The sequence below is a fragment of the Fusarium odoratissimum genome (genome assembly GCF_000260195.1).
Source record: "Fusarium odoratissimum NRRL 54006 unplaced genomic scaffold supercont1.20, whole genome shotgun sequence".
NCBI lineage: Eukaryota > Fungi > Ascomycota > Sordariomycetes > Hypocreales > Nectriaceae > Fusarium > Fusarium odoratissimum.
This window is the reverse complement of record NW_022158705.1, coordinates 162,431-188,620: the sequence shown is the minus strand read 5'-3', so window position 1 is coordinate 188,620 and position 26,190 is coordinate 162,431. Positions and strand designations below refer to the sequence as shown.

Genomic DNA, 26,190 nt, shown 5'->3' with positions numbered 1-26,190 from the left:
ACCACAAATCCCCCAACTTCAAGATTTACTCAAGATCGGCAAAAGTCAACAAGAAGACAAATCATCTACTGACAGATTTTCATTATCGGGTTCCGAGAAATAAAATGAGTCTACTGAGTAAATGCATCGGCTGCGGCTTGTCGCCTCATGGCCATGCGAAGGGCGCCAAGATGAACTTGCTATGTTATGCAGTAGCCTAGCCCTGACAATAGAAATCGGGCATATTATGCTACAGATATGATATCATCGCATGGAATGAGGCAGTTGCCAAATGGATTATTATGCTTTCAACGCCTATCGATGGTTCTGACCGTTAAACGTTGCCTGGAATACGATGCATGTACAGTACATGTTTCATGCATGCAGCTTTTGATGCCTGCTCTGCTGAAATGCTGACACGAAGCGGAATAATACCGACAATAGAATCCAATTAGGGAATACCGTATTCGTCAACAACACTGGCTTGTGATTGCTCTATGATGGAAACCTTGATCGGATATGATTGAGAAGTCCCTTGCCCTGGCTACGATGCTGTGGACCTTCACGTCACATGCTGCTAGAAGAAGGAAATATTAGAAACTGCTCAGTACGAGTTCATGAATAGCAAGAGACAAGCTGGCGGACTTGAAGGAATATTTCAAGGCAGCTCAGTCCCCGATATACAAATAAGGTGGCTCGTCTCATAGTCCACTGCTGAGTCCTACATCGCGATAAGATTGTGTGAGTGAGTAAGTTTTTGAGACTCCTCCCCCGCAATGCATCTTACCTCTTTGCGCCAGATGCAGCGACGAACTTACTGGGGATAGAGATCCACTGAACAAGCAGGCATTGCATTCCCATAAATGTCATGCTAATTGCATCAGTTATGACAGTGTACTTTCTGTAGGAAAGTACCGTATCATGGGTACTTTCTCCTTACGCCTCTTACCCGTGTCTCAATTCAATTCATCTGCCTCCGTCGGAACGGTCCGTACTGTGTCAATCCTCCCAATACCGTCCCTTCTCCAACTCAAATTACCATTCATTTCCTTTACCTCTTCTCACCGTCTCCCCTTAGACTCGCATTCGTTTGCGACCCCTCTCCTCATCGCTGTTGCACAAGAGAAACTAAGACTCTATGGGCGCCCGCTAATAAAGGCCCAGACGCCAAGTTGTGATTGCCCCAGTTTTCAACCCCAGCTTCGTCAGAACCCCCAGACTCCGTCCGACCAGAGCCAGAGGCTGAGGGAATGTCCTAACCCACCTTTAATACCCAAGCGTCCTCCACTTTCTGTCAATGACTTCCCGGGTCCCGATCTTGACCTTGCATTGACTTTGATCTGAAGACGACGAGAATAACTGAAGACGCAAATCACCGACTCTCCAGACTTCGATTTTACGGTCGACAGCTTGAATCTTCACTTGACTCGTCGGTACCCCATCGCGCGCCTAATCTTCCCAGAGGAGTTTGGTCTGAACGTGGCAATACCAGTTCCAGCCGTCTGGGACCATCCACCAACGTCGCACCAAAGATCCGACAACCCCGGCCGTACGGACGATCCAAAGACGACTTCGACTCTACATACACGAAACAGCTATAGACTCAACCCGCATCTCGAATACATCACAAACCTCCATACGCTTCCCTCCAGCGAGGCACCTCTTTGCCACGCTGTGACTACAATGCTGTGGTCAGGCGCTGGCATTGACGCTGCGCTCCTCATCGCGGCCTGATGCGCTCCCTCCGAAACTCCGTTCCGTCCGGCGACAAACAATCCAATCTATCCATGAGGGTCGATATGGTCTCAAGAACCTCTAGCGATGGCCCTCCGCCCGGAGGCGGCCGACAATGGAAATCACTGATCAACAAGATCCCGAGACGAGGGGTATGCTAGTCGAGTTCATGATCAGAGGACTCATACTGACGAAGTGTTATTAGATCAAAATAATCAGTCAACATGCCCCCGAAACTAGTACCTCCGACCTCGACCTTCACCTCAGATCTCCAGATAGCCACTCCACGAATCCTTTAGAAAGCCAAGAAACCCATATCCGACAACTGCAGACCATTGTTCAGCGGATGCCTCGTAACTTTCCCACTACGCCCAACCATGTCGACTCAGCCTACAAAGATTTCACAAAACATAAGGAGCAATGTGCTACGTTATGCCGACATATTCTGACAGAAGAACTCGGTCGCGGTTCTCGTAATGGTGGCGACATCCCCCGCCGTGACTCAACCGTCGAGTCCCCACAAAGTCCTGGCCAGATCTACGATACAAGGAGCTCTTTCAGTGGAAGAAGTCTAGCTGAGGTTGTCTCTGGAAGTGTTGGAAAGAGCATACATCAGACTGATGCCTGGCTGTCCTCTGTGCGCGACTGGAAGAACTACCTTGAGTCCCTTGCCGATGCTTGCCGGACGAGTCTAATTGAGACCTACAAGAACAATGAGCGCGATGCAACGCCGGAACAGGTGGAAGCCTTGTTCACGAATAAGCGATTTAGAAAAGAGGCTGTGCAGCGAATGCGCAATGCCAGTGTAACCCGGGTCATGTCGGCAGATCCCCAATTCGTGTGTGGTCCTGGTCAGATATGCAAGAGATCAACAGCTGACAAATTGTAGTTTCCGAAATATGAAATGCGCTTTTACGATTACGAGAGAATCAAGCAGGAGTTGAACGAGATACGGCAGCTTCTACAGACAGGAGAGTCAGGCATCTCACCTGACCGAACCATCAAAGAGTTTGCCATCTCACAGCGCGGCGATGCTATACTAGAGTTCGCCAACAATGGACCTGGATGTAACCACAGCGATCCAGCACTACGTTTTCGAGTCTCGTCTTACATGCTCGCTGAGACGTCACCTATCTTTGCGCGCATGTTTGCAGGGCACTCTAGCAGTCTCCATCTTTACGACGATGATGATATCTCGACACTGCTCCCGTTACCCCCAACAAAATACTTCTGTAAGGATGGCTCCGAAGCCAAGCTCTACCGCATGCCGCAGGTTGAGTTGAATCACCTGGGTTCTCTGGAGATTCTGTTACACGCAGCACACATGCATAACGAAATGGTTCCACGAGAAATCGAGTTCGAGCAGTTCGTTGCTATCGCCGAGTGTTGCATGCGATACAAGAGTACTTCACCTCTGGAACTCATCGTTGAGCATCGATGGCTGCCACAATGGATGCACAAAGGTGCCGATGACATGCCTGATGGGCTCTTAGTGATCAGCTACGCTTTTGGACTCCGTCGACTATTTTCACGAATGTCGAAAACTACAGTTCTGAACCTTGTCGATGAGAAAGAGTTACTAGCTAAACCCTGGCCACAGAAAATTAAGGATAAAATATGGGCTGTTCGTTGCGCAAAGATGGCACAAATTCACGAGTGCTGCGTCAGTACTATCCGAGAATACATGCGGGAACCAACACACAATACGTTGGAAGGTTCGGAAGAGCTTTCATTGGATACGCGAGCCAGCTTTTCCTCGGACAGTTTACCACCGACGATGTTGACGAGTACACCAAGATGTCCCAAGGGCAGTCATTGGTGTGACGCCACAAACCTCGGATGGCTAATGCTACTTTACAATGAGATGAACCTCCTGCCTCATATCATGGCGCCAGATGTTTTGTCTCACTTACCCAGGACACAACCACAGTCGAAGAGTCTGGCACAGATTGTCGATGCGTTAAGAAGGATTCCCGCGCCGCCAACACCGGTCCATCGAGGCGTGTGTGATCCTGGGCCAATGTTTCGCTCTGCTATCAGTGATATTTATAACAGCGTGCTGGGCCTGACACTATTTGACATCAGTGGGAAGAGCCATGGTTGGGGGCTCTCGAAGCACAGAGAAAGAGAACCTCAAACTCAGCTCAACAAAGGCCTTGATCGGATGGCTGCACCTGATCCGAACTACAGCGTCGCCACCGAGTTCCCCGAGATCGTTCGTCTTCGTATCTTATGTCAGCTGGATGAAATCGATGATCTTCACACAGCAGCGATGATCAACCGCGCATACTACGAGACCTACAAGAAGCATGAACTGTATTTAATGAGGAACATTCTCCGCATGGATCGGAAACGAACAGCGACTCGCAGTCACATACCAATCGGCCCTACCACCAACGAAGAGAAAGTCCTCAGAGATGAATCGGAAGTGCTGAAGCGCACACCAGCGGATACTGCAGACGGCATCACTCTTCACAGCGTCGTTGAAACAGAAGGAGACTACACAGACTCCGACTCCGACAGTGATAGTCTTTACTCAACTTCAGTGACTCCATCCCTTCCAAGATCAGCTGCTACTACAAGCACAACCACCAAGGGACGTGATTACCAGGGATCGTCAGACCCTGTGCTGATCACGGATAGCCCCGCACGGACACCACGGGCCCGGACCGGGACACCCACATCAAGATCCACTGGCATCGGATCTCCGACGACCCCTCGGCAGGCCGTATTTGACCCACCACCGCCTCCAACCACGGCACCACCGATAACCACAATCGACGAACCTCCTCTCACGGTCGAGGAAGCAAACCGAATTCTTTGGCCAGAAGACGCCATCCGAGCTTCCGAGTCACCATTACCAATAGCTCCAACAGGCATAGAAGGCATTCGCGAAAAGTTCCGCGCCGGTGATCCCGCGTTTGACGCTGGGCTTGAAGAGAAGACTCTTGTACCGACTGGTGAAAAGCAGTTGCGAAGTGAACATGACAGACAGGTTGGACTACTCAAAGGCGGTGAATCTTCAAGTAAATGATGCAAAGATCTACATGACATTTATACGTTTGCATACGCAATTTTTGAACATCTATATATAATAGCGAGCGATGTTTGCATGGACATGATATATGCCGTGGTTTGGATGCATGGCGCCCAAGTGACTTAGCATGGCATGGCACGCTGATACCCTTTGGCGCGAGGAGTTGAACTGTTGGATATAGTTGATATTTTATATTGGTCGACCATGGATTATTTGGTGTTGAATAAACTCGTTTTATGGAAATCTATGCGTCATACCTTTTGCTTTTTGTTTGTCCTGTGACATAACTTGTACAATATTGATACGGTGCTTTAGCGCGCCATGATCAACAAAGTACGTCCCGACCTCATTCACTCACGCATGCATATACTGATGTTTCAGTTTCTCTACTCATTCATCTCACAAATCCTACTCATAACATCAATCAATACGAACAATTGCCGCCGCTTTAAACCTTGTCTGTCATGTCATCGGAAGCCAACATATGGATATGATAAACTCTGTCCCTCCTGGGTATATTCACCTGACTCAAATATCCAGTAAGTGTAATACCGTAAGGAATAGGGTAGGCAGCTGCTAATAGTCCATCCTAGCATTACCTGAGATCGGGAATGGTTTGAGGATGATTACATGGCTTTCAGCAGCGTCGTCTACCATACACGTAATAAGCCGTGGGATAACGCAATGCAGCAGATCGAAGTCGGACCATGCGGCCCTCCATTTGGCCGAGAGACAAAAGAAAGATCGCTATTCCACCCGCACGTCAGACACGACATACGGGCCAAGTGGCCAGCCGATGAGAGACATCGCTTCGAGAGGTACAGATCAACTCGCTCCCCTTCTGTTAACATCCGGCAAAAGCCCTGGTCGGAGGAAGAGTTACAGTGGCTTAAGAACGAGGGCGCAAATTTCGACGAAATGGCCGAGAGGACTAAAAATTCTTATGACAAGGAACTACCTGCGTATGCTGGGAATCTCAAGACTCGTAAAATTGTTGCAGTTTTGAGAGGAAAACACCGCACACGGTGGCTGAAGAACCCGTTCCAGGAGCACTTTGACCGTCATATGGGATACTGTGAATCGGAAGAGTGCGACTGGGGGGTTTTCCTACGCTCAGAGAGGTTTTGTGAATAAATTGTGGGGGGATACTAAGGGGTTCATGTATATGTATGGGTATAGGTATGAAGTTGATGATGACTGCAGGATGGCGGCTATGCAGGTTAAGGATATTATGAGTGAAGAGGGTTGGAGGTTTCTAGCGATGAGGAGTGGGAGGATATGGACGAGGATGATACGGACGAGGGCATGTGTGAGTGTGAGGATAATAAGTGCGAGTGCCCTAATGGCATTGACTTAGTTCTGAGAGAGTTGTGAAAGGATATACGGTATCTGAGATTGGTAGAATATGGTATGAGACTGTTGGTGGAGTTTGGTCTTGGCGAGATAGACTATGGAGAGATCGATGCTAGCTTCGGGGTTTAATGAAAGCTCCGCAGGCGTTCTCATATATCAAGATGCATACCAACTTAGTCATTAGGGATGTAGTGTAGTGGCTCTGCAATAATCTCTAGCTAATAGGACGATAACGGCTTGAAAGTTTGTGGCTTACAGCCTTATGTCAAAGTCGATGGCGACTCAGTTGGAAGAGAGGCTGGCCTGAAGATCCCACGCTTAGCTCAGTCAGAGTAGAGCAGATAGAGCATAGAGTAGATATGTCTATATAAGGTCAAAGACTTTTGACGGACTTGTATGGCGGTTGTCTTGAGTTTCGCACATCCGGTCTTGAAGATACAGAATTACGGTCGTACTCGACCACTGAAAACAACTGGCTGTGAAAACTGCAACAGAATAAGCCCTCATTATCAGCACCTTGAGCAACGTGCCCAAGCTTGGAATGCTATACTCTTATATTGCCTTTCGTTATGGCTTCTTACAAGTAAGTTTATTCGACGAGGATTGCCAAGCGTCACCTGGTTCACGATTCGTTGAAGAAAAGCTGAACCCTCAAGCATGACTCTCAGGAACATCTTCCTCTCCTTCTGATCTAACTTCAGAGTGCCTCGTGGCTACAATTGCGTTAAGCCCTTATGCACGTCCCATTCCCCCTTGGTGAGTTCCCCGGAGCGCACGCGTGTTCTCGTTATCTTATATCCAGTAGTTCTCCAGTCCAGCAACCTCGTATCAAGCCCAGTTTTGGCCTTACCAACGCTCGGACTCTTAGTCCATCGGATTGGGGGTATTAGCTGTCAATTTGATGAAAGCATGCTAGCTGATGGCTAGTCCCAAGGCTAAAGGGGGACCTGTCATCTGCTTGTGGGATCTAGTAGCTGTCTAATGCCTTCATTCGATTGTGTTGTCCACTCAGAGGGAATCGTTAGCGAAGCTACCAAGTTAGCAACTGCTTTTAGTTGAGTTTATTCCTTGACTAGAGCTCGAGCTCTAAGAAAGAACATGGAGCTGTGAATTATGAATAGTAACAGGAGCGATAGGTGGGTGCATGTTCGTGTGACCCAACAGCACAGCTTGGATCTTGAGCAACCGATAGTTTAATGGGAAAGATGAGCATAAAAGTGCAAATGTGATACGAAAACAGGATTCGAAGACACTGTTATGCGCATTCGGCAGCCGGCATTCAAGCTTTCCACCTGTGTTGCCAACATCAGGAACGTCCACGGGACGAAGCCATCGTTTACCATACCAATTATTCGGTATCACCGTTGGACCCTGTATACTAACATGGAAATAAACCATTGTTGGCATAAATTGGATGATCATCGTTGGATAAAACAGTAAAGAAGAGGCGGGATACTTCTGTAGATCGCTTACCCGGCGGTTTGCATCCTTCACGACACAGCAGTCCACCCCATTCCATTTGTCAAAGCCCAATACTCAATAATGCAACTAACACCTCTTCAAGCTTGAGTAATCAAGTCCGGCGGCCGACCTGGCGTCTAGAAGCTCTAAATAGTGAGCTATACAAAAAGCGTTGAAGTATTCGGGTAGAACCAGGAAAACTGAGACCGAGAACATGGATAAACCTAAAACATTTAAATAACACGGGGTCCCAAGCACATAGTTAAGCTTTCCTTGCCCGAGACCCATGCCGATCTTGGTTTACCTCGTTCTGTGATAGGAATGACATGTTATGGCCCAGGCCGTGAAAATGGGGCATCTAGCATTCCTCCGGGTTCCTGGAACCACCACGTTCTTGGCAAGGTTTAGCCTCATGTAAGGTCCCGACGGTTCTATATGTTCCTGCATTGAGAATAGCTTCAATAATACACTTTATACTCGTACGTGAGGCTTCTTTTATAAAATGTTTTGACAATGTCGTGTAAGCTGTGCTGCTCTTTGTTCCCCCTTTGACAAAATCCGCCTAGACAAAGCATTGTCACCAGCCCATTCTCTCTTTGTCACTCCTTATACCACAGCCCAAAATGAAGGTTGTTTACGCCTTGACGTTATGCCTGGGCATCGCTGATGCTGTGGTTCTCCCCGTCTTCTCAGCTCCCAAGGGTGGCTATGCACTTCCTCGACCTGATTCAGATGACACAACCGATTCTTCAAAGACTGCGGCAGGATCAAAGACAAATTTAGATTCTATGCTTCCTGTATTTGGAAAGGCAAAACCAAAGACTGGGTTTCCTGCTTCTGCTTTGTCGCGAAGAGTTGCCCGAATTGAGCAGACATATGGCTCTGATGACGAGTCTACAGACGACTCTGATGATACGCCCACGGATCCATCTGATGCTACTCCATCAAGTCCGCCTGATGACACGCCCTCAGGCTCTTCAGATGATATTGACGAGGTGGTGTATGCCGAGCCATTCATGCAACCCACTTATGTCCGCTTTGGTCCAGCTCCTGTCGACAAGCCAGAAGTTGCTCCCAAGGCCAAGTCGAATTCAAAAGATACTGCGAGTGTAGCCAAGCATGGAGGAGACGATGACTCCAACTCTGGCGGCCACAAGCAAAAGGGCAAGGATAAGAACAAGGGCAAGGATGATAAGGGAAGACACAACGGCGATGATGACGCCACAAAGTCTCGCAAGAAGCCTGAGGATTCACCAAAGACATCTTCCAGCAGTGCAACGGATACAGTGTCTGTTACTGCCACAAGCACAGCAGCCCCCACAAGCCCGCCAACAGGCGATGACAAGGGCAAAGGCAAGGGAAAAGGAAAGGGGAAGGGCAAAGATGGCGGTGGTAGGCATAACGGAGATGACGATGCTACCAAGTCTCGCACCAAGCTTGAAGATTCTACCAAGACTCGATCTTCTGCTCCTACCAAGACCTCTTCTGATGATTCAGGAAAGGGTAAGGGGAAGGGCAAAGGAGGTGGCAAGGGTAGACACGATGGTGGTGATGATGCTGCAAAGTCACAAGCCAAAGCAGAGGACTCTAAGACCAACTCCAAGAAGAGTTCCAAGAAGGGATCAAAAGACGACTCAAAGTCCAAGCCCTCAAAGAAATCCTTCATCACACATCAATCCGGCAAAACCTTCGATGCCGACAGCACCAAAGGCGGCGGCAAAAACGGCCCCGGCTACAACCCCTCCTTCGACGTCCCCAAGCTCAACAAAGGCTACATCCAAGCCATCCCCCCCAAAGCCAGCACCATCAACAACAAATTCAGCTCGCGTGTGAAGCCCCGTCCCCAACTCAACACAGAAAAGGTCCGTCCCCTTTCCTCCTCCTCCTCCTCCTCCTCCTTCCTCAAGAGGGATGAAAGTAAAAATATACTGAGTCTCCGTGCAGCCGCGCCCTTCAACAGCGCCGCGATCGACCGCAAGAAGTGGTCAGTGACGTGTGATAGCGTACACGAGGGGGATGACTGCAAGAATGCTATCGACGGGAACGGTGATACTATGTGGCATACCCAGTGGGAGGGCAGTGAGCCTGCGCCGCCGCATAGTATCACTGTTGATATGAAGAAGAGCTATAACGTCAATGGGATTTCTATGCTGCCGAGACAGGATGGCTCGCAGAATGGGTATATTGCGCAGCATCAAGTTTTCTTGAGCAAGGATGGAAAGACTTGGGGCTCACCTGTGGCGTATGGGAATTGGTACAATGACTGGACTGTCAAGTATGCCAATTTCGATACGCAGCCTGCACGATTTGTGAGACTCGTTGCTCTCACAGAGGCGAATGGCAATCCTTGGACAAGCATTGCAGAGCTCAATGTCTTCCAAGCGAACGACTACGTTCCTCCCCAAGCATCTCAAGGCGCTTGGGGTCCTACCATTAACTTCCCCATCATCCCCGTCGCTGGAACCGTTGATCCCAACACCGGCAAAGTCCTCGTCTGGTCATCCTGGGCTAGAGATACCATGTCTGGTGGTCCCGGTGGCCTAACGCTCACTTCAACATGGGACCCAGCAACTGGCCAAGTCGCAGAGCGTCAAGTCACAGAGACCAACCATGACATGTTCTGCCCGGGCATTTCCATCGACGGAAACGGCCAACTCGTCGTTACAGGCGGTAACAACGCCGAGCGCACAAGCCTCTTCGACCCCGTCAAACAAGCCTGGGTGTCTGGCCCCAACATGCAAGTCGCACGCGGGTATCAATCCTCCGCCACAACATCCACAGGCAAAGTCTTCACCATCGGAGGATCCTGGAGCGGCGGCGAGTCTTTCAAGAACGGCGAAGTATACGATCCGAAGAAGAAGACCTGGACACTGCTTAATAAAGCAGATGTACAGAAGATGCTCACGAATGATGCGCAGGGCTTGTTCCGCTCTGATAACCACGCTTGGCTGTTTGGTTGGAAGAGCGGTACTGTGTTCCAGGCTGGGCCGAGTAAGAACATGAACTGGTATTACACTGAGAAGAAGAACGGCGACGCCAAGACTGCGGGGCAGAGGGCCTCTGATCGTGGTGTTGCGCCTGATGCTATGTGTGGCAACGCCATCATGTTTGACGCTGTCAAGGGCAAGATTCTGACTCATGGTGGAACTCCGAACTATCAAGACTCGGATGCTACTACGGATGCCCACATCATCACTGTTGGAAATCCTGGTACGAACGCTTCTGTTGCTTACGCCAGTGAGGGTCTCTTCTTCCCTCGTGTCTTCCACAGTTCTGTTGTTCTTCCCAACGGCAACGTCTTCATCACGGGTGGTCAGAAATACGCTGTCCCGTTTGAAGACTCAACGCCTCAGTTGCAACCTGAGATGTACTATCCAGACAAAGATGGCTTTGAGCTCATGAAGCCCAATAACATTGTAAGGACATATCACAGCATCGCCCTCCTCCTTCCCGACGGGAGAGTCTTCAACGGCGGCGGTGGTCTCTGCGGCGGATGTGACACAAACCACTTCGACGCTCAACTCTACACTCCTCCCTACCTCTACGACTCAAAGGGCAAGTTAGCCACACGCCCCAAGATCACTTCCGTGTCTGTGTCCACCATCAAGGTTGGAGGAACAGTTACTGTTCAAACGGGCGGAGCTATTGTGCAGGCTTCACTGGTGCGGTACGGAACGGCTACGCATACGGTTAACAGTGACCAACGACGTATTCCGTTGACGTTGGCTAACGCGGGAAAGAATTCGTATTCGTTTCAGGTGCCTAGTGATCCTGGTGTTGCGCTGCCGGGATACTGGATGTTGTTTGTCATGGATAAGAATGGAGTGCCGAGTGTGGCTTCTACGATCAAGGTCACTGGTTCATAGGCGTTGTTTAGCACCATAGATTTCGTCTGATCAATTTTAACATAAAGTTCTACCATCTTCTCTCTTCTCTCTTCGTCAAACATGGTTCTCTTGCTGAAGTCGCTCAATGGCATTACCCGGAATCCACCAGAGATATGCAGGTCTCGGTTGCTCTTCTGCAAATCATGATGATCAACTGGTTGGGTCATTGCGTGTGGTACAAGAGCCCAACGGCGCGGTTGTTTCAGCCATGCATATGCGTTGTTTGTTGGCAGCCTTGCCTTCGGGTTCAAGCATATTATCGGGGTTTCTCGCGCAGGCAAGCTTATACTGTACTCTTTGAAGAATCTTTTCATAAGTTAAGTCTTAGAGATACGAATTATTTAAGAGCATTAGAGAAAGTGTCTTTGTCTCGTCTAAAATCACCCAACTCTGCATCCCCTTTCCCCTCCCGCTCCCCCAAATCGAATTCCCTCATTCAAAGAGTTACGCCTTTTCTTTGCAAGCCATGAAGGTCGTTCGGTACGAGCCATTCAATCGTAGCAATTTCGAGATTGTGCTCCAGAATTCAGACGAGAGGACAGTTGTTCCCAAAGTCATTATAAACCCATGTCCTTCACATATCGAAGACAATGATAAGACGAGCGACAGCAAGAAGGACAGCGGGGAAGAAGAGAGCGATGAAGGAGACGGAGAAGATGAGCAGAAGACTCCCAAAGACAATGATGAGGTCCAACATGGACACGCCTCTGACTCTGTAGCAACCCTATTTCCGCCCGAGTCAGGCAGATACAGAGCTATCTCCTGGATCAGAAGCCGACGATTCAATCAGAATTCTACGCAATTTTAACATTCTTTTCTTCGACAAAGAACAGCCTCCCAACCAAGTTTCTCTCTACGCACGCGATGAGATCCGTCACTTATGTGATCGACCCTCGTGGCGATATTGAGGTCGTGCTAGCAGCATCCAAACCAATTCCACGGCGTTCCCTACCAAATGGACGATGCTCATCATCGCCCATGACGGGTGAAGAGGACGATGAGGAGGAGGAAGATGATTCCACGATCGAGATGGGAACCTTGGACAGCTTGTTCTACGGGACAACTAATCCCCAGGAGAAAGATAGAGAAGTCGAAATTCGAATGCGCGTTTCCAGCTACCATCTGTCTCTTGCATCTCCAGTCCTCTCTACACAGCTGGAAGTATCTCGTTTACAGCCGACAACGCGCGCTGCTCGACCAGCCAACGCCATACACCTTACGGGATGGGATGTGAAGGCGTTGGCCACCGTATTGAACATCATCCACGGTCAAAACTCTCAAGTACCCCGAAATGTTGATTTCGGTTTTATTACACACATTGCCGTTGTCGCCCACCACCTTCAATGCGTTGAAGCAGTACAACTCTATTCGGAGATGTGGCTCTCAAGTTTCAGAGCAGATAAAATACCCTATTTCAATAGCGCTTGCCTAACGTGACTGTTTAGCTCGTGGGTGTTTTCTTGGGAAAACGAGTTTTCACATTGCGCACAATTGGTCCTCTCGGAATACGAAGGCCCTGGTACGGTCACCTTGCACGATCTTCCCCTAACTGAAGTGTTTGGTTGGTATTCCCACCAAACGTACCGCGACCCTCAACTAACCATTGTCAGATAAATTTAATGGCATGAGAATCACCTTGATAAAGAAAGTTTTCACCGCCCTCGAAAACCTAGAGCAGACCCTCTCCACCGAACATGTTTGTCCAGAGGCTGGGTTGGAACAATGCACTGCTATGGCACTTGGTGTGTTGATACGGGGAAAGCGAATGTTCCAGAACATCGAGGAATAGTATGATGATCTCAGTATACGGGAAGTCCTGGCATCGCTGGAGGAGTTTCCTCAGATGTCAGTTGTGTGTCCTGATGAGAATCATGGTCAGAACTGTACTGTGTATGCAAGGATGAGGCCGGTCATGGACAGAGTGAAGGAGGAGATTGAGGATACTTAGTTGAGCTACTTTAAATCCTGATAATATGAACATGCTGCTTGAGTCTGGTGGTTGTCGATGTGGGAGATTTGTGGTGAGGTTGTGTCTCGTTCTTGATCCCCCTGTTCCTCTCCGGATGAAGTATCCCTTATCTTGGACACAGCAGTTTGCCATTTTACGTCATCCATAGAATTCCAACTTTTACTCGCGAGACCATTTTGAGGTGCAGACTTCTGCTTGTGCTTTAGTGGTGCATCTGTTTTGACAGTGTCTGACAGATGCAGGCTTCCGCCCTGACACCTGACACACTCTCTCTTACAGAGCCGCCCAGCCTTTGGAACAGTTTTCTCAGCTCTTCTGTTGACTCTTTCACATCGATTCCCTTCTCCCACGTGGGCATATTTTACCTTCCTCATCCAAAACCTCGGCAACACGACAGCATCATGGCAGTCGTCACTCACGACATAGCCCCCGATGGGGACATCTGCATCGTCCTCCAGAAACCTAACACTCAATCAGTTGTTCCAATTGTCAACCTTCGCCAGTATGGTACGGAGCCACCTCAGTACTACCAAGATGTATCCTCGGTGGGCGTTCCTGTGTGGCACTCGCCAGCGCTTAAAGGTGAGCAAGTTTGTGTCCCCAAACAACGTAGAAACTAATACCACGACACAGACAAGAAGGCTGCTGAATATCGGCTTCGTGTTTCTTCGCATCATTTAACATCTGTCTCTCCCATGTTCAGTTGTATGCTCAAAGGCCCCTGGAAAGAGTCAGCAGCTCCTGATGCAGCGACTTCTTCGGATTCTTGGGATCAGACTCCTGCCGCAACCGCCATTCGTGAGATCTCAGCAACTGACTGGAATATACACGCCTTGATTACCGTACTCAACATTATTCATGGCCGCCATAATGAAATCCCGCGACAAGTCAGCATCAAGTTTATTGTCGACGTTGCCGTCATTGTCAACTACTACGAATGCGCTGGATCTGTAACTCTTGCAGCAGAGTTGTGGAGAGCAGGAGTAAATGTGCCCGAAACATACGGCAAGAAATCTATTATGTTGCTGTTTGTTTCTTGGGTTTTCTCTTGGACCAAAATGTTTTCTTCAATGGCTCATTTGGTGCTGGAGCAAGGTGAAGGCTCAGAACATGCGGATACCCGGAACCTTCCCATCGCTGTGATCTTTGGTAAGCAACGCTATCCGGGCAATGTGCCTACACACTGCTAACATTTAATTTAGAAACGCTGGATAAGAAGAGAGAGTTGGCCTTGCCGTTTGTCCATAAAAGACTCAGTAACCTGCGCGGGGATCTGCTGAATAGCCGTATTGGGTGTAGCCCTCAATGCAGGCACATGTTGCTTGGGGCTCTTGAATCTAATAAGCACGACATGCACAAGGCACTCGGAAGTTGGGACTACGAACCCAAAGGAGTCTCTGTCGGTCGTGTTTTGGACGCTCTGAACAGCTTTCCTTCGCCTGAATGGAAAGACCCCAAGGAAAAGGGGCAAGTTCATTCTCGAGATTGCAATGTCAAAACTCTCATGCAGCCAGCTTTCGATAAGATCAGGGAAGATTTCAAGAAGATTAAGCTCGCCGACTTCCAAGCTAAGAAAGTCTAAGAAATGCTTTGTTTGCTGGCAGCTGCGGATGGATGGGCGTTCATGGACAGGCTGGACGTAGGCACACAGAAGGATGATATGCGTATCAGAGGGATGGGTAAAACGAAATCCCAAGTATGAGTCCTGTATATATGAAGTGTAGAATTTATTTTGATATGCATCGACTTCCTCATCATGTGTTCACTGGTGACTTCAGCTGAGCGTAAAACACCGAGTTGCTTTCCGAGCACCCAGACTTTACATGGTTTCTCATTCTCTCCTTTCATGAGAAGAAAGCTGTGAGCTCTTAGTCATGTTGGATTTCACTTGGCAAGACCTACGTACAAGATCTCTAGCCAAGAAATGGACAGCAACGGTCTTGGCGTAAAGTCTACCATAATCACTTATTACATTTTGATCTGATTTTCAATCTCAGGATCGTCATTTCAAGTCTCTCTACTAGGAGGTACAGGTTCCTGCTGGCGCTTTAGCGATCAAGTGCATTTATGCTGGCAGTGTCTATCAAGTGCTATTTTTTCACTCCTGGCACTCTGCTCCTTTCACTCCTACATCTTCCTCGGGCACCACGCGCCTTATCCCTTTTTTCTTCTCTTCACATCGCAACCTCTTCGCCTACCTCAAATCTCTCTCCTCTTTATCAACTACAAACTCAGCCACAACACCATCATGACAGTCATCACGCACCACATAGTCCCCGATGGGGATCTCTACATCGTTCTTAAAGAACCAAACACGCAGAAAGTACTGCCAGATGTTTCTCTTCGCCAACACCAGTACAGTTTGCCAGACTACTTGCCCGACCATGATCGTCTGGATGTTCCGTCTATGAGTTCTCCTCTTCCCTCTTTCAGAATCTATGGTAAGGTCTTCATCAATCCAAGAAATATTTAAAACTGATTTGAGAACACAGATGAGGAACCTGTTGAAATCCGCCTTCGCGTTTCTTCTGCCCATATGACTCTCGCTTCACCCGTAATCAGGAAGATGCTCCAAGGTCCATGGACCGAAAATACTGAACCTGCTTTTCCTGACTCAGCCAACGCCTCATCTTCCTCAAGCACGTCAGTTCGCGAAATTTCTACAATCGGATGGAACGCAGATGCTCTGGTCGCTCTGCTCAACGTTATCCATGGCCGCCACAGCGATGTGCCACAGAAGGTCAATCTCAGCTTCTTTGCTGACTTTGCAGTCATTGTCGACTACTACCAATGCGACAGAGCCGTTCTGTTTGCTCCACTTCTGTGGTACAAGTCGCTCTACAAGGTCCCCAAGGGATTTGGAAGGAAGCCCATTCTATGGATGTACATTAGCTGGGTCTTCTCCTGGTATGAATTATTTGCCGATATGACGATGTTGATCTGGAAGCATGGTGAGGGCCTGGATCTTGTCAAAACCTACGATCTCCCTATCGCTGAGATCCTCGGTAAGTAGTTCCAGATACAGAATAGTTCATGTGAGACACTTCTGACATTGTGGATAGAGAATCTAGACACCAAAAGACAAGAGGCTATCACGACAGTCTTGGGGGAGCTTGACAAGATGATTGGGGAACTTCAAGATGACCAGACCGACGACGCAGCCTGGGATGCCTGGGGGGCTCCGGCCACTGACCACGCACGCCGTTGCATGACGCTGGGTTCAGCCCTACGAGAGAAACGCCGAATGGACAAACTATATCTCCCTCTCACAGTTCCATACACTGGTTATTCTTTCTCTAAAATCATCAGTATGGTCCATGAGTTCCGTACACTGGAGAACCACGTCGAGTACGGACCCGAGAACGGAGTTGATTCGTGGAATGCAGTGCCGGCAGAACAGGAAGACAGTCCCAAACAGCGACTGAAGAACAAAATCGACATCATCCTGAGTGATATCGAATGGCTCAGCTTGGCAAACTTCAGAGATTGAGAAGGCGGGACAGACAAGTTTCATACTTCACAACGGATATATCAGCATGGGTTTTTTTTGGTCGAATGATGGCAGAAGGTCATCGAATGGTAAAATGGTTATGCTTTTAGAGTTGGGATGCTCATACTGAGCCTGTACAATATTAACTTAAACCTCAAATGGACACATACCTCAAATTTCTGTAATATTTGATCTTGACAACTTTGGCCCCATGATACGCTTGCCTGTGCTAGCCTGAGAGAGGTCTGGGTTGCCAATGACAGGCAGCGGACAATTCAAGAGGCACCAGAACCGTGTCCAGTGCGTATGATTTGAGAGATTTCCGCCCTCAGTAAGTTCTCCCCTTTTTCCACAACCACGCTCTCCTCACGCACCGGGTTCGTTTCTTGTTCCTCAACTCTTTCCTTCAACCCTCAACCTCAACATCATGAAGACTATCTCCTATGTGATAGACCCGGACGGAGATATCGAGATCGTACATAGAGAGCCGAATTCTCACCAGGCCATCCCTAAAATCCACTCCGATGACTGCTCAACTCACACTGATCTGCCGGACTCCGACTTCGACAACCCGCCTGCAACTGGCCGTTATACCGTTTTCAACGAGCTCTACACCAAGTCGACGACCGTCACTGAGGTACTCAGAACGTCAGAGAGGAACATGGGCCGCGGGAAGTCCGTATGCGCATTTCCCCAAAGTACCTGTCCTTTGTCTCCAGCCCATTCCTCGATCTACTGCTCGCTTCATCCAACAAAGATGCATCCTCTCCTCATTGTTCTGCTTGCTCTTCTCCTCCTTCTCCCGCTTCTCGACCTTTCACCAGGATTCACACGATTGGCTGAGATGCCGTGGCTCTTGCCATCGTGCTTGATGCCATCCATGGACGCCACTCAGAGATTCCTCGAGTTATCAACCTCGGACTTCTTGCCCGAATCGCAACCGTGGTCGACTACTACAAATGCCAGGAGGCTATTCACATCTTATTCGGCTATTGGCAGAGAAATATCATTCGCTAAGCTAGTTTTCCTACAACTCCCTGTAAGAGAGCTCTTCTGTGGTTGTACATCTGCACGGTCTTCCCAGGACAGGAGGGGATCTTCGCATCCATGGCTCGCATGGTGGTGATGGACTTCAAAGGCTCTGCACAGATCATTCCTAGAATGCTTCCAATCACAACGACTCTCAGTACGTCGATAAGGATACATAAACTTATATCCAGCTAACGAATGAGCAGGAAAGCTCAACGAAAAGAGACTCGATCTCATCGAACAGATCAATAATGGTCTTCAAGACGTGCACAACACGCTCTTCAAAGAACCAGGATGTGTCCAACGCAATCGCATTTGCTCGTCGCTCACACTTGGTGTGTTGGTTCATATGGTACACCAACATGAACACTCCAAACCCCCTTTCATCGCCCCCTTCGACGGGTACAGTGTTTCCACAGCTCTGAACCTGGTGAAAGAGTGCTCTGAGCCGATGCCGCTACATGATAATCCCGGGACAGAAAGGCTCAGGTACATTGACGCCAACGATGGCCGAACCTACCCTTGCAGCATCAAAGGGAGAATGACGCCAGTGCTTCAGAAGATCGACAGGGAGCTTTGGGGTATGCGCCCGGCCGACTTCAAAGACTAAGGTCGTATGATGGAGTTCGATGTTTCGCTGGTTGTCTGATAATGTTTGGAACTGCTTTCCTCGAGAGGTGGAGGATGCAAAGGAGATCACATACATAGCACATCTTCAGGAACAAGAGATCAGAATGGAATAGCTACTTGGGCAAACTTATTTATTAATCATGTAAACTCCTTCACTCCTATTTCTACTTGCTTCAGACTTTATAACCTTAGTCTACACTTAGACCTTTTCTTCCTTAATTAAGGCTAGAATAAAAAGTCTTATAAAAACTTTCTACTTTCTTGATCTTCTTGTCTGGCTCCTCGATATTCCAGCCTGTGCCAGAATGTGAGAGGTCTGAGTTGTCAGTGACAGGCTGCCGAACCACAACCATTTCGTCCCATCTCCAACGCCGAAGGCGGGTTCTCCCCTCTTCACAACAAGCCTCCTCTCTCACTCTCAGATAGTATCTTCTTCCTTCATCTCTCTTCTTCACCCCTCAACTTTCTTCACAACTGGGAAGCGCAGTGCATCATCCCAGGCATAATCATGAAGTCTGTTTCGTACGTGATAGATCCTGACGGCGACATCGAACTCGTGCTCAACGAGCCAAATGCCCAGAATATCATCCCAGAAAGAGTTTTGTGTGGAGATGGAGATGCCGCCAACGACTCACCCACCACGGACTTCAACAACTCAGTACTCCAAGGACGATACACAGTGTTTGATAACTTTGATACTCCTACATTTGTCGATGACTACGGCGATTTGGATTTCTTAGAAGAGACTCCCGACGTAGTGCGGATAAGAGTTTCTTCAAAGCACCTGACATTTGCCTCGAAAATTTTCAGCGCTATGCTTCAAGGCCCATGGTCTGAGGCCTCATCATTTCCTTCTCGGGGCAGCCCTCGCCAAGTTGCGACCTCTGACTGGGACGCTAAGGCCCTCGCCATCGTGCTTGATGCAATACACGGGCGTTTTCGACAGATCCCCAAGTATATCAACCTCGTCCTTCTGGCTCGTATCGCAACCATCGTCGACTACTATCAATGCTACGAGAGCATGGAGCTCATCAGTACCTTGTGGCTCTCTCAACAGTCTGTTACACAAGAAAGCTCCGATTTGTACACCGAAAGCTCGTTACTGCGGCTTTATGTCGCGTGGGTCTTTGAGAACGATGTTCTTTTCACTGCCGTCGCCCGCAGGGTCTTGAGGTACAGCAGAGGACTTTCAGAATTCGATTTGAAGGAACTTCCCGTTGGTGGGGTTTTCGGTAAGCATATGCCAGGCGGACTCAAGTTCGATATGCTAACGCTGTATTAGATGTCCTGAATGACAAAAGAACGGAGCTTATCAGGAGGGTCCTGGAAGGTCTCGATATCCTTCAAGAAACGCTCCGCACTGAGGAGGAATGTCCCGGGTTGGGTTTATCTGACTGCTCATCCATGTTGCTTGGGACTTTGATGCGAGAGAGATTCAGATGGGAGGATGAACTTACGCCCCTCGAGCCTCCTTACGACGGATACAGCGTTGTCACGATGCGAGCCTTGGTCGACGGGTTTCCCCGACCTAAACCATTACAGCCAAACTACGATAACTCTGGGCGCAGCAGCTCTGGAGAGCTCGACGTATATCATCGACGGTGCATGTGTACCATACAGGGGCGGATTCAGAAACTGATGAAGGGGATCAACAACGACATCAAGGGGTTCCGCCCTTCGCGCATTCAGGGCTGGGGGCTGCGTCAGAAGGAGAATGACTAAAAAGTCGGGACTTTGTTCGTACTGCAAACTGGATTGTAGGAGACTGAATCGTTTACGAATATCGAAGATTAAAAGAAGCCTAGTTAAGAGGTGCCTGGACCTAGGGATTGGAGTCAAAATTGGCTAGCATTCCTCTATGTATTTGTCATGTAACTCCTTCACTCACATTTCCTCGGGCTCAGTGCTTTGCTTTAGGCTTTGTGATCTTGGTCTGCCTTTAGACCTCTGCTTCCTAAATCAGGGCTGTGTTTAGGAAATCTTTTGAAAAGCTTTACCCCTGGCTCAGTAAGGTATTCTAACCTTAGGATATTTGTCTAAAATCACAAACTATATTTGACTGACCATATCTTTTTTTCTCTTCAATATGTTTGCAATCAGGGCCTTTGTCTGCATTTGTCTAAACCGTTTATCAGTGTGGTTTGGCTCTGTTTTCTTTTAGTGGCGGGCAGATGCACATCGTGACGGCCCAGAGCAGCCTTTCTGCCTTGCATACTGTGATTTATTTACGGCCTTGACAAGAACTCTTCTTCTTCCCCTCGATTCTCTCTCTTGGTTCTTCATCCCAACACCAACACCGGAATACAAAAGGCAGAGGTCATCCATGATGAAGTACATCTCGTACATTATCGACCCGGATGGCGATGTCGAGCTTCTTCTCGAACGGCCAAACTGTCAGCAACTCATCCTCTACGTTCCCTCCAACGGATACGGCGAGGAATGTGAGGATCCTATCAACGAATCAACAGTCGCTCTTCCCACGCTAGCTGCAAGATATCACGTATTCGATGATCTTCTTCCTCCTGCTGAAGCTGAAGGAGATCTCAATCCCCTTGGTACAATAATCTATCGCTCAAGATTCATCGCCGTCGCAGAAGAGAGCGTGATCGAAACCCCGAACACTCCCAAGGTCAGAACACCTCTTGAGGGTGAAGTCCGTATGCGAGTTACTTCACGACATCTCACTATGGCCTCTCACTATTTTCGCTCCGTGATCCAAGGGCCCTGGCGCGAGGCATCATCAACTTCTTCTTTTTTCGGAAAGCCTCTCCGTCAAGTCACGGCCTTTGGCTGGGATGCTGTGGCACTTGCTATCGTTCTCGATATCATCCACGGCCGACACGGAGGTGTGCCTCGCGTCGTCGATCTTAAGCTGATGACTTGTCTCGCTACCATAGTCGATTTCTATGGATGCCATGAGGTCGTCAAGATCTTTTCCGAAGCATGGTATCAGAACATCTGTACCGGGTTTGAGGACGAGTACTCCCGTCAGACTCTGATGTGGCTATCTGTTTCTTGGGTCTTCCCCAACCAAGAACCTTTTGACAGAGCAACTCAGACTATCCTCAAGCACATGGATGGCCGTTCACAACTGAGTACGGATCATCTTCCAATCCCTGGAGTTTTACGTCAGTAACCATTTCCCCCTGCACCTCTGGATCAAATCCATTAAGAGAAACAGCCAAGATTGACGACAAACGACAAGAGCTCATTGGTAAAATCGTGACAGGACTTCACGACCTTCTCGGCACTCTTCCCAACTCAGACTTTCTCTGCGACTGGCACAAGTACGAGTCCCCGACATGCTCCTCTATCGCGCTGGGCATTTTGAAGCGAGAACTGCAACGTCTCTCATCAAGTGACCGCCCCCTTGTGCCCCCTTTCAACGGTTACAGTGTCATGAGCATGATTCAACTGGCCAACGACATGCCTGAGTCGATTGCAGCTACGACCGAGGAGTATGACCACTATCACGATGTGTCGGCGTGCAGCGTTAGGGCTAGGATGAGGCGTTTTCTTGGAGATGTCAAGGCTGAGATGAATTCCTGGACTCTTGATTTGAACATGAACGTTGGAGGTGATTGATGACTGGATGCCATAGGATTGGTCGGTGTTCTGGGCTAGGAACCAAGCAACAAGGATCTCTTGTGTTCTCGATGTCTTGATCTTTACTTTGGTCACTTTACTGCTTTTTTATAGCGCTTAGACTCATTAGATTCAGGGAATGTTACTAGTGACCCATCATGCACCTTGCCCAATATCTCTACCAATCCGTGTTTTCTCCTCGTTTGTCTGCCTGCGACTCGTGGACGGCCTCGGGGGCAATAGGACTTCTGATATCAAGGCACAAAATTAACTGGTCTAACTACCTACTAAGATATACTTAACTTACCTATTTGTTTTCGTCGCTTATGATAGAGGTCCTACGTTTTCTTCCCTCCCCCGGGACGGGTCTCGACTCAATAGTTGGCAGTGCCAGCCAGAGTTATTTTGCTTGACAGTGACGCAGTCCAAAATAATAAACAGTCCACAAATCAAACATTTGAGATCATCTTGATCTTTTTCCTTTCAACAACAATCAGAAGGCAGAGTAGCAGACCTTTCCCAGCAACGCAACAGATCAATCAGCATGAAGTCGATATCGTACGATATAGACCCAGGCGGCGACGTCGAGCTGATACTCAAAAAGCCGAACAAGCAGAACATCGTCCCCGAGAGTCCTACTTTCCATGGAAATCCCGTAGATCCGGAGTCCCCCAAACCGCCATGCCTCGGTCGATATCAAGTCTTCAGCGAGCTCTATCCCGATGGTGAGAACGAGAATCCGGATGTCGAAGTTCGCGTGCGAGTGTCCTCCCGGCATCTGACTTTTGCTTCTCGCACATTCCGAGCTATGATCGAAGGGACTTGGAAAGAGGGAAACTCATCGTCCAGACCTATTCGACAAATATCAGCCGAGAATTGGGATGCCTTTGCTCTCGCCATAGTCCTGGACAGCATCCATGGTCGTCACCACGAGATTCCAACACAGATAACTGATGGGCTCCTGACTCGAATTGCAACCATTGTTGACTACTGCGAATGTCGCCAGGCCATGCATTTTAATTACGAGGTGTGGGCCCATGGCAAAACACTACCTTCAAAGCTATGCAATGCGGCCTTGTTGTGGTTACATGTCTCATGGGTATTTCATGATGAGAATAGATTCCGCATTGCGGCACGTTTGTTTGTGCGTTTTAGCATTGGAGCGTACGACTTCGAGACCCATGGCCTTCCTGTTAGTGGTGTTCTCGGTAAGTTCCTCTATAACTCGAATATATTATGGCTGATCTAACAGTACTTGTCAGACTTGCTCGATGGTATAAGGCGAACCCTTATTAACAAGTCTCAGAAGCTCTAGACTCTCTCGAGCAGCATATGATCGACGAAGACGGCTGCGACTATTTCAAGGACCCTGACTGCACTGCCATCGTGCTCGGTATATTGGTACGAGAACGGCATATGATTACGAACCTGGATCCGCCTCTCGATGCTCCCTTTGATGGGTGCAGCCTACACAAGATATTACGTAGGATCAGCCGCTTCCGTACCCCAATGTTGCCGCACAATGATCTTGACCAACCCCATGAGAAAGATGACGACGAGGAGGAACACCCCTGTACCATTCAAGGAAGACTGATGCCAGTGTTGAAGGAGATAGAGAAAGCGGTTGACGATGTTCGTCTGGCTGCTCTCCAATCTTAACATTTTGACGACGAGAATTTGGCCTGTGACAATTTGCTTTCGAAGACATTGGTCATTGCCTGTGGAAAGAGTATGAAAGGACAGGCAGACACAGGAAAAAGCGGCGATGGACACAGAGACGCAAGATAAACTCTGGGGCTTCTGAGGGTTTAGATAAAATTATGTATTATTTCATGTAAACTTTTTACCTTTCAACTACAACCATGATCTTCCAACTCTACCATTCAGCCACCTAGGTATACAGGCATAGGGAGGCCAGAAAGCTCAGGCCCTCTTTTCTAAGTGATGAAAAGACTTAGGCAAGTTTAGTATACTGTATCAAGTCTTTAGACGAATTAATTTTAGCACCCAAGCTTAATGCCAAAGGTTTTCTTGCTCCCAGAGGACAGGGTTTCTATCCAAGGCAATCCCAGATTCGACACCACTTCCAACTTCGACACTTCCTATCCAAAACACACTTCAACTCAACGGTAGGTATCTTGCTGCCCAGCCTCAGCCTCCATCTGAGCCTTACGCGCAGCGTTGAGAGCCTTGAGCTTGGCAGTTCCGAAACCCAAAACGCCATCCTCCTGGTTATCACCCAACCAAGGCTTCTTAGAATCACTCAGCATGCTACCAGTGACAAAGTAGACAAGCTGACCAATGATGATAAGAACAAAGGCAATGGGGTACAGGAAGTGAATGGTGTAGCCAAAGACCCGGATACCAATGATGACACCCCAAAAGTTGGCAGTCAACAAAGAGATGTTGAGGAAAGCCGCACTTCCCATGCGAAGCATGACGGGTACAAGGATGTAGAAGATGTTCAGGCACAGAGTGTAGCCGATGATCCAGCCGATAACCTTACCGTTCCAGGTTGCGTTATCGAAAGAGTTTCGGTCAAAGATGGCAGCCTGGACACCGTTGATGCACATACCAAACAGGCCCAGGAATGACAGGACGTGGTACAAGTGAGCCCTGGACACAAGCCACTCCTCAAATACATTGGTAGTACCGTAGAGAGTGGCACCGAGCAGAGCGAACAAATCACCCTTGACCATGTCAAGACCGCTGCCGCCATTGGTACCGCTGATGTGATCACTGGCGATGAGAATACCCATACCACCACAGCAGACCACAATACCAATGATCTGAAAGATTCTGTACCGAACCTTGAGGAGGAAGAACGAGATGACAACAACGCAGACAATAGCCCAAAAGTTAATGAGCTGCGCCGACAAGACGTTCGTGTACCGGTACGCCAAAACCGTAAAGTAGTTTCCCTCAACGTCCAAAAACGCCATGATGAGGTACTTCCACCCATCCTTCACGCCAACGCGCCACCAGCCCTTAATACCATCCTTCCACAGAAAGATAGGCGTGTAAATGAGGAACATGAGGATGTAGTTGAAAACGGTCTGGAACGCGGGGATGTTGGTGCCCGCGTTGGCGAGGAAGCTGGTGAAGGTGTTGGTGGCCGTGATGCACAGCGCGAGAACTTGGCCCAGCGCGAGGACGATCCAGAAGTCGACGGTGGTCAGGTAGCTGTACCAGTGGACAGACTTGACCTCGAGGGTGTGGATGCCCTGGCTGACGGCGGCATCTTCGTTCGTGGCGATGGAGGCCTGGGTAGCATTGGCGGTTGGACCCTTGGAGTCGCCCTCAGAGGGGTTCTCGGGGGTGTTGACGGCGATGGGTTGAGTGGCCGACATGATGGAAGGTTTATTCGAGGGGTATCGTATAAATATCTATCTTCAGTTAGCGATCGCATTCTGAAATGCTGGTGGCGCACTCAATTGCGCTGGTGTCGCAACATACCTCGTAAACCTATCGCAAAGTAATGAATCACTGAGTAAGATGAATGATTCTCTTCAGATGAAGTCTTTCTATCGTCTCCTGGTGCAGCAAGCGCAAAGACTCAAAGTCGCTCGCTGATGTTCTTAAGAACTGACGCGGCACATGTACCAATGTGCCGGTGTGTATTTGTTGAAGAAGGCCGAGTTAACAGAGGTCAACATATGAAGTCGCAAAAGATATCGCGGGGGTATTTGAGTGCGCAAGAATGTCTTGCTCTGGAGGCGAGTGGTTGATCGGCACGGAGACACCGTTAAAACAGCGATGATCTTTTGGAACAGCGAAACAGAAGAAGAGCTAGAGAGACTCGAGAGGTCCAGGTCCTTTTATTCTTCGATCATCTGCAATTTTTTCCCTTTCTTTTTTTCACTAAACCGAGTTCTAGCTCTCGTTATTGGATCAGCCTTTCACCGGGATCCACGATTTATCGGGAGCCAAGAACACCCGCTAAACTTGGTCGGGACAAACATCCTCGATTGAGCTCCCAGTGGCGTCTTGTTCGGTGGGGAGGACGGCGGCTGTCGGGGGGTCAAAGCTCCCTTTG

General features: G+C 48.8%; 12 protein-coding genes across 13 annotated transcripts; 11 read left to right on the top strand and 1 right to left on the bottom strand.

Moving 5' to 3' along the window:
• Nucleotides 1-1,110: 1,110 nt before the first annotated feature.
• FOIG_10955 (uncharacterized protein) lies at nt 1,111-5,289 on the top strand. Of its 2 annotated transcripts, XM_031211481.1 has the most exons (4): nt 1,111-1,865; nt 1,919-2,551; nt 2,603-5,083; nt 5,132-5,289. In XM_031211481.1, the coding sequence occupies exons 1-3, from the start codon at nt 1,713-1,715 to the stop codon at nt 4,745-4,747; spliced, it is 2,931 nt and encodes a 976-aa protein (XP_031058665.1). In that variant the 5' UTR covers nt 1,111-1,712; the 3' UTR covers nt 4,748-5,083; nt 5,132-5,289. The 2 variants fall into 2 exon arrangements, with proteins under 2 accessions (XP_031058665.1, XP_031058664.1); XM_031211480.1 differs by having other exon boundaries at nt 2,603-5,289.
• A 54-nt stretch (nt 5,290-5,343) lies between these two features.
• On the top strand, nt 5,344-6,328 carry FOIG_10954 (uncharacterized protein). The gene has a single exon (XM_031211479.1). It carries the CDS (start codon nt 5,381-5,383, stop codon nt 5,882-5,884), a length of 504 nt encoding a protein of 167 aa, XP_031058663.1. The 5' UTR covers nt 5,344-5,380; the 3' UTR covers nt 5,885-6,328.
• A 1,766-nt stretch (nt 6,329-8,094) lies between these two features.
• On the top strand, nt 8,095-11,483 carry FOIG_10953 (sialidase-1). The gene has a single exon (XM_031211478.1). It carries the CDS (start codon nt 8,188-8,190, stop codon nt 11,428-11,430), a length of 3,243 nt encoding a protein of 1,080 aa, XP_031058662.1. The 5' UTR covers nt 8,095-8,187; the 3' UTR covers nt 11,431-11,483.
• Nucleotides 11,484-11,917: 434 nt separating this feature from the next.
• Nucleotides 11,918-12,259, top strand: FOIG_10952 (uncharacterized protein; the record flags this gene model as incomplete). The annotated part of the gene is made up of 1 exon (XM_031211477.1): nt 11,918-12,259. One exon carries the CDS (start codon nt 11,918-11,920, stop codon nt 12,257-12,259), a length of 342 nt encoding a protein of 113 aa, XP_031058661.1.
• A 170-nt stretch (nt 12,260-12,429) lies between these two features.
• Nucleotides 12,430-12,888, top strand: FOIG_10951 (uncharacterized protein; the record flags this gene model as incomplete). The annotated part of the gene is made up of 1 exon (XM_031211476.1): nt 12,430-12,888. One exon carries the CDS (start codon nt 12,430-12,432, stop codon nt 12,886-12,888), a length of 459 nt encoding a protein of 152 aa, XP_031058660.1.
• A 933-nt stretch (nt 12,889-13,821) lies between these two features.
• FOIG_10950 (uncharacterized protein) lies at nt 13,822-15,002 on the top strand (the record flags this gene model as incomplete). The annotated part of the gene is made up of 3 exons (XM_031211475.1): nt 13,822-14,002; nt 14,054-14,569; nt 14,623-15,002. 3 exons carry the CDS (start codon nt 13,822-13,824, stop codon nt 15,000-15,002), a joined length of 1,077 nt encoding a protein of 358 aa, XP_031058659.1.
• A 666-nt stretch (nt 15,003-15,668) lies between these two features.
• On the top strand, nt 15,669-16,910 carry FOIG_10949 (uncharacterized protein; the record flags this gene model as incomplete). Its single annotated transcript, XM_031211474.1, has 3 exons — nt 15,669-15,861; nt 15,913-16,425; nt 16,483-16,910. The coding sequence occupies 3 exons, from the start codon at nt 15,669-15,671 to the stop codon at nt 16,908-16,910; spliced, it is 1,134 nt and encodes a 377-aa protein (XP_031058658.1).
• A 427-nt stretch (nt 16,911-17,337) lies between these two features.
• On the top strand, nt 17,338-18,549 carry FOIG_10948 (uncharacterized protein; the record flags this gene model as incomplete). Its single annotated transcript, XM_031211473.1, has 3 exons — nt 17,338-17,949; nt 18,000-18,096; nt 18,146-18,549. 3 exons carry the CDS (start codon nt 17,338-17,340, stop codon nt 18,547-18,549), a joined length of 1,113 nt encoding a protein of 370 aa, XP_031058657.1.
• A 528-nt stretch (nt 18,550-19,077) lies between these two features.
• On the top strand, nt 19,078-20,291 carry FOIG_10947 (uncharacterized protein; the record flags this gene model as incomplete). The annotated part of the gene is made up of 2 exons (XM_031211472.1): nt 19,078-19,801; nt 19,852-20,291. The coding sequence occupies 2 exons, from the start codon at nt 19,078-19,080 to the stop codon at nt 20,289-20,291; spliced, it is 1,164 nt and encodes a 387-aa protein (XP_031058656.1).
• A 604-nt stretch (nt 20,292-20,895) lies between these two features.
• FOIG_10946 (uncharacterized protein) lies at nt 20,896-22,154 on the top strand (the record flags this gene model as incomplete). Its single annotated transcript, XM_031211471.1, has 2 exons — nt 20,896-21,697; nt 21,751-22,154. The coding sequence occupies 2 exons, from the start codon at nt 20,896-20,898 to the stop codon at nt 22,152-22,154; spliced, it is 1,206 nt and encodes a 401-aa protein (XP_031058655.1).
• Nucleotides 22,155-22,641: 487 nt separating this feature from the next.
• On the top strand, nt 22,642-23,813 carry FOIG_10945 (uncharacterized protein; the record flags this gene model as incomplete). The annotated part of the gene is made up of 2 exons (XM_031211470.1): nt 22,642-23,362; nt 23,461-23,813. Exons 1-2 carry the CDS (start codon nt 22,699-22,701, stop codon nt 23,811-23,813), a joined length of 1,017 nt encoding a protein of 338 aa, XP_031058654.1. The 5' UTR covers nt 22,642-22,698.
• Nucleotides 23,814-23,960: 147 nt separating this feature from the next.
• On the bottom strand, nt 23,961-25,982 carry FOIG_10944 (uncharacterized protein). Its single transcript, XM_031211469.1, has 2 exons — nt 25,611-25,982; nt 23,961-25,540 (listed from the first exon to the last, which is right to left on the bottom strand). Exon 2 carries the CDS (start codon nt 25,502-25,504, stop codon nt 24,278-24,280), a length of 1,227 nt encoding a protein of 408 aa, XP_031058653.1. The 5' UTR covers nt 25,505-25,540; nt 25,611-25,982; the 3' UTR covers nt 23,961-24,277.
• Nucleotides 25,983-26,190: the final 208 nt, after the last annotated feature.

Excerpts from the sequence above, each read along its gene's own strand:
- FOIG_10955 (XM_031211481.1), top strand. The coding sequence starts at position 1,713 with ATGCGCTCCCTCCGAAACTCCGTTCCGTCCGGCGACAAACAATCCAAT. Across the intron at positions 1,866-1,918 it reads ACAAGATCCCGAGACGAGGG|ATCAAAATAATCAGTCAACA; the intron begins GTATGCTAGTCG and ends AAGTGTTATTAG. Across the intron at positions 2,552-2,602 it reads TGTCGGCAGATCCCCAATTC|TTTCCGAAATATGAAATGCG; the intron begins GTGTGTGGTCCT and ends GACAAATTGTAG.
- FOIG_10954 (XM_031211479.1), top strand. The coding sequence starts at position 5,381 with ATGGCTTTCAGCAGCGTCGTCTACCATACACGTAATAAGCCGTGGGAT.
- FOIG_10953 (XM_031211478.1), top strand. The coding sequence starts at position 8,188 with ATGAAGGTTGTTTACGCCTTGACGTTATGCCTGGGCATCGCTGATGCT.
- FOIG_10944 (XM_031211469.1), bottom strand. The coding sequence starts at position 25,504 with ATGTCGGCCACTCAACCCATCGCCGTCAACACCCCCGAGAACCCCTCT.